Source organism: Psammomys obesus, unplaced genomic scaffold (assembly GCF_907164565.1).
Source record: "Psammomys obesus unplaced genomic scaffold, mPsaObe1.curated_primary_1811, whole genome shotgun sequence".
NCBI classification, from domain to species: Eukaryota; Metazoa; Chordata; class Mammalia; order Rodentia; family Muridae; genus Psammomys; species Psammomys obesus.
Window position 1 is genome coordinate 60,919,169 of NW_026585644.1, and position 6,000 is coordinate 60,925,168.

The 6,000-nt window shown below is 36.4% G+C and overlaps 1 protein-coding gene across 1 annotated transcript in view; it reads left to right on the plus strand.

The window, feature by feature from the left end:
• The window catches only part of Vps13b (vacuolar protein sorting 13 homolog B), a 563,330-nt gene that overhangs the window by 234,220 nt on the left and 323,110 nt on the right, over positions 1-6,000 (plus strand). Inside the window, exon 21 of the mRNA XM_055622389.1 lies at positions 4,224-4,368. Within this exon, the coding sequence (XP_055478364.1) occupies positions 4,224-4,368 (145 nt within the window). The remainder of the gene's footprint in view (positions 1-4,223; positions 4,369-6,000) is intronic.

Genomic DNA, 6,000 nt, shown 5'->3' on the forward strand with positions numbered 1-6,000 from the left:
ATGAGGATTGAACATCTTAGCCAGGGTCCTCCTTTTTGCCCAGCTTCCTTAGGTATACAGATTTTAGTATGTTTGTCCTATATTATATGTCTAATATCCACTTATAAGTGAGTATATACCATGTGTATCTTTCTGCTTTTGGATACCTCAGCCTGGATAATCTTTTCTAGTTCCCACCATTTGCCTGAAAATTTCATGATTACCTTGTTTTTAATTTTTGAGTAGTATTCCATTGTGTAATTGTACCACAATTTCGGTACCCATTCCTCCATTGAGGGACATCTGGATTGTTTCCAGCTTCTGGCTATTACAAATAAAGCTGCTATGCACATGGCTGAGCAAATGTACTTGTTGTATACTTGAGCATCTTTTGGATATATGCCTAGGAGTAGCATAGCTGGATCTTCTTTTTTCTTTAACGTTTATTAATTATACTTTATTCACTTTGTATCCCCCCATAAACCCCTTCCTCCTCCCCTTCTTATCCCACCTTCCCTCCTCCTTTTTCACGCATGCCCCTCCCCAAGTCCACTGATAGGGGAGGTCCTCCTCTCCTTCCTTCTGATCCTAGTCTATCAGATCTCATCAGGAATGGCTGCATTGTCTTCTTCTGTGGCCTGGCCTCAGGGGGAGGTGATCAAAGAGAAGGCCAATCAGTTCATGTCAGAGGCAGTCCCTGTTCCCATTACTGTGGAATTCACTTGGACACTGAACTGCCATGGGCTACATCTGTGCAGGGGTTCTAGGTTATCTCCATCGTACTTGGTTGGAGTATGAGTCTCTGGAAAGACCCCTGTGTTCAAATTTCTGGTTCTGTTGCTCTCCTTGTGGAGTTCCTGTCCTCTCCAGATCTTACTATTTCCCACTTCTTTCATAAGATTATTCCATGCACATTGCCCAACAGTTGGTCATAAAGTCTCAAGCATCTGCTTTGATAGTCTTTCAGAGGTCCTCTGTGGCAGATTCCTAACTTGTTTCCTGTTTTCTTCTTTTTCTGATGTCCATCCCTTTGCCTTTTGGGATGGGGATTGAACATTTTAGTCAGAGTCCTTCCTCTTGATTAGTTTCTTTAGGTGTACAGATTTTAGTAGGTTTATCCTATATTATATGTCTAGATGAGTGAGTATATACTGTGTGTGTATTTCTGCTTGTGGGACAGCTCACTCAGGATGATCCTTTCCAGTTCCCAACATTTACTGCAAATTTCTTGATTTCCTTGTTTTTCATTGCTGAATAATATTCCATTTTGTAGATGTACCACAATTTCTGTATCAGTTCTTCAGTTGAGGGGCATCTGGGTTTGTTTCCAGGTTCTGGCTATTACAAATAAAGCTGCTACAAATATAATTGAGCAAATGTCCTTATTGTGTACTTGAGCCTCTTTTGGATATATGCCTAGGAGTGGTATGGCTGGATCTTGAGGAACAGAGCTAAACAGAGAATTCTCGTTAGAGAAATATAGAATGGCAGGGAAACACTTAAAGAAATGCTCAACCTCATTAGCCATTAGGGAAATGCTAATCAAAACGACCCTGAGGTTTCACCTTACACCCATCAGAAAGGGCCAAGATAAAAAACTCAAGTGACAACACATGCTGGAGAGGTTGAGGAGAAAGGGGAACCCTCCTCCACTGCTGGTGGGAATGTAAACTTGTACAACCACTCTGGAAAGCAATCTGGCACTTTCTCAGACAACTGGGAATAGCACTTCCTCATGTATAGCTGGATCTTGAGGTAGCAGTATTCCTAATTGTTTGAGAAAGCACCAGATTGATCTCCAAAGTGGTTGTACAAGTTTATATTCCTTTAGGCCCTATTTTATGCCCTTCAAAGAAGATCTGTAATTTTGTTCATAAGAAACTACAGTTGAAATAACTTTCTGCAGAAAGATTAGCAAGAGTCCTATTTATTCTCACCAGTTTCAGTGAGGGCTGTGTGACTGTGTATCCAGTATAACATGAAAACAAGGGGAATACTTCTCATGAGCACATGACGTGTATGAAGAAGGATCAGGTTAAAGTGTGCAGCACAGGCACAAGGCAGACAGTCAAGCTTGTTTCTACTTCAATGTTTGGGCAAAGACAGAGACCTGAGAATCATGGCAAGGAGGATTCTGAGCTAAAGCTAACTCTTCTATAGAATGAGCAGCAGTTAAAACGCAGTTCCTAGGAGATTTTGTCTGGAATCGTCAGTACTTTGGTAAAGGAGACCTTATTGTGAAGGATAACGAGCAACTACTTAAAATCGTTTTGAGCTACTTAAAACTGTTTTGTACAGTGTTATAGAGGGTCAGATGGGCTTTCTAAAGTACTCTTACCTGTGTCAAAATACACTTAAGTTTAATCTGCAAGAGGATGATTTTGTTTGTTTATTTTTGAGTGTTCCTATTACTGTGACTTCTATTATTCTTACCACATTTCATCCTTTTCTCTGGAGTTTAGTATCACATTTTGTTTTCTTATTCTTAGAAACATACTCAGTTTAATCCTTAGTATGGTTATAATTCTCAGAGTGCTTGATTTTTCTCTCAGGTATAACGTGGTCAGAGATGGATTGGTCTATTAGACAACTGAGTATGGAACAAGCTGGCCCAGAACTCAACTCTCCTACACTAGTGCCCTTAGTGCTGGGATTGCAGGCATGTGTCACATGCCTGAGCACTTAAAGTAGTAAACACATTTCAAATGTAAATGAGAAAATATTAAGTCTGTTGTTCTAATTAGATACACATATAAGTTGCTTTTTTTTTTTTTTTTTTTTTTTTTTACATTTTCAGGTGTTTTTCTTGGGATAGATTCCTATTTACCTTCATTTTCCTCTTTGCATGACCTGTGAACCTTTGTTGTTATAAGAATCACACTTGGTGACTATGCTGTCTCCACATCTATTTACCCTTGCATACTGAACACCAAGCTTGCCATAGCTGTCACCCTTGTTTCCCCACTTGTACTTTCCTTCTCAGTTGTGGCTAAAGCCCAATATTTGCTAATTCTTTTCCAGGCAGTCCAGTATTGATCTTTGATCCTAAAGCAGAAGTACTTTTTCTTTTTTTTTTTTGCCAAAAATCTGACAGGCTTGTATTGGACGTCATTGGCAGGAATATCAGACTTTTTTTTCACTGAATAAAGAAGAAACAGCTGCTTCATTGTCCAGCTCTACACTCATGTGTTCAGTAGAGAATCATAATGCTTTCCAGCTTTTTCTAACTTTTCGTTGTGTTCTATGCTTTCTAAATATGTTCTGATTATCACTTTATTAGACAGAATAAATTTCTGAAAATTTCTTCAAAATTTGGCTGTCCATATAAGTAATCAATAGTTATCTCCCCACCCCCAATAACTTGGTTTCCTAGTTGTTACAATTTACTTTGGGATTTCAGATTTGATTTTTATGTTTATTTTTCTCCCAGTATTATGTTTGTATTTCTCATTACAATCTATGTTAACTTTTTAGCTATTAAAGTTATTAAAAGCTATTAATCTTTTAATTTATATTAAGCCTTTCAGGTTTTCACACAGAATTCATAGTCCTCATCTGAAAATACTATTTGGGAAATTTCAGAAATAAATAATTCATAAGTTTTAACTAATTGTTACTGTAGTATAATTGTTATGTTACTTACTTTTCCTAACCTCTTATTAACATAATTTAACTTTAGTATATGAATTCTATGTGTAAAAAAATGTAGTACCATTGTTTCTCTGTATCCTCGAGAGATAGTTGGTTCCAGGAACCAAAGTGTGTTGATGCTTGTGTTCCCTATATGTGCTGACACATAGTATTTCCACCCAACCTTTTCACACCTGATCATACACTTGAATACCAGTAATAGTGCCTGCTACCTAATGTAGTGCAAATGATGTGTAGAGTTGTCCCACTGTATAGTGTAGGGAATAAGGACACTGGAAAAGATGCCCTTAAGTTTTGTATGATTGCATTTTGCCCTGAGTATGCTTGGTCTACACTTTACTGAGTTCATAGATCTGCAAATCACAGATAGGCTAAGGTGCTTTTGTCTGCTATAGAGGAAACCATCTAGTAGTATTGTATAGTCCCTGAGTATAAATGGATATTACTTACGTTTGACAGAAAGGAGGGAAAGAATAGAGATGGTACAATTTACAAAAAAACCTAGACCACAGCTTATAAAATTCTGTCTGTAATGATGCTGTCATTGCTTCACAAATATGGAAATTTTATTTCTGTTTTCTTTCTTTCAACAGCCTGTGGTAGCTCTCCCTCTTGTGCCTTCAGTTAACAGAAGGAAAGAAGATGAACTATCTGTTGGAAGTGCCCCATTGGCAAAGCAGCAGTCATATCAGGCCTCAGAATATGCCAGCAGCCCTATAAAAACAAAAACAGTGACTGGTATGTGTCAAGAACAGATATGTCAGTTTTCTGAGGGTTTGTTTATCTTATTATACTTATCCATATGTTTTTAGAAGTTAATATTAATTATTGAGGGAGGAAAAAAGATCTAACATGATTAGTCATTATTTTGTATGTAATAGAAAAATAAATAGTTCATTGATTATTTTATCCTAGTTCCCTAGGCTATCTGGTCTCTGGTTCTTGGTCACCCAAGTTGTGTTGGGTATGGGTTTCATGTTGTGAAGTGGGTCTTCGGTCTATCATATAGTTTGATTTTTTTTTCTGAATTTACACATATAAATATCAGTGTAGTCATCACTATTATTTATATTGTATAATAAACTAATGAATTTGGAAAGTTACTTATTTGTAATTATGGCTCTTTGCATATATCTGCAATTTTTGGTTGTCTTTTTTCTTTCTTAATTATGTTTTCTTACCATCTTAACCAATTTTAGGTCTATGATTTCATGGTATTTAATGTGTATGTGTGTATATGTATGTGTATATATATATGTGCATGTGTATATTGCTATGTAGTGTATATATTTAATTGTTTTGTACAATGGATAAATATTAATGCCCTGCTCCTCATTTTTCTTTTTAAAGAAATGAGTTTTTTTCTATGTTGCCAAGGTGAAGCTCAACTTCAAACCATCCTCTTACCCCAGTCACCTGTACCACATGCCACCACTTGAAGATTCATGTTCAGTTCTTATTAGAATTGTTATTTTGTACTCTTAGCCATTGATGCACTGTTGATCACATGTTTCTCTCTAATGAAATTGTGTAGCATTTTAGTTTATAATGTCCAAATCATGGTGATACCAAAGCACTGAGTTTGATTTGACTTTTCATTTTCACTAAGATGCCACTGGTGTATTTTTTATTCTTGAGTAAACAATGTTAGCACCATGCTACAGGGCATTGCGAAAAGCCTGGGATATACTAAAAGGCAGCACAGGGCCCTCTGTACTCTTGAGGAAAATCTGTATCCAAGTCTAGGAATCCTCAATGGTGTGACAAATTTGGACAGCCTTTAGAAAATGATTAAATATCTTCAGTGAACCCAAGAACTTTGAAAACATACTACTGTTCTTAATTGGATTTTATCTTTAGTGTGCAAATATTACTTATGATTTCAATGATAACAGGCAGAAACTATGCAAGACGAGAAATCAATCAGTAAGAACACACTGAGAAACAAGGTGGAAGAACTAGTAGACATATTAAATACTTGTACTTGGAAGGAAATTTTATAACAATGTTGATATTTTTACAGATTGAACACTTTGATCAGAAAAATAGAGATATACAAAAGGGCTATGATCTGATTAATTCTTGAGGTGAAAAATATAATGTTCAAAATAAAAAAATGCAGAGGAACTAGCGTACATCAGACATTATAGAAGGGAACCTCTACATTGGAAGCAGATAGAAACATTCCAAAATTAATAGTAATAACAGGAAGAAGAAGAAGGAGGAGGAGGAGAAGGAGAAGAAGAAGGAGAAGAAGAGGAAGAAGAAGAAGAAGAAGAAGAGGAGGAGGAGGAGGAGGAGAAAAGAAAAAAAGAAAGAAAGAAAAGAAAGAAAGAAAGAAAGAAAGAAAGAAAGAAAGAAAGAAAGAAA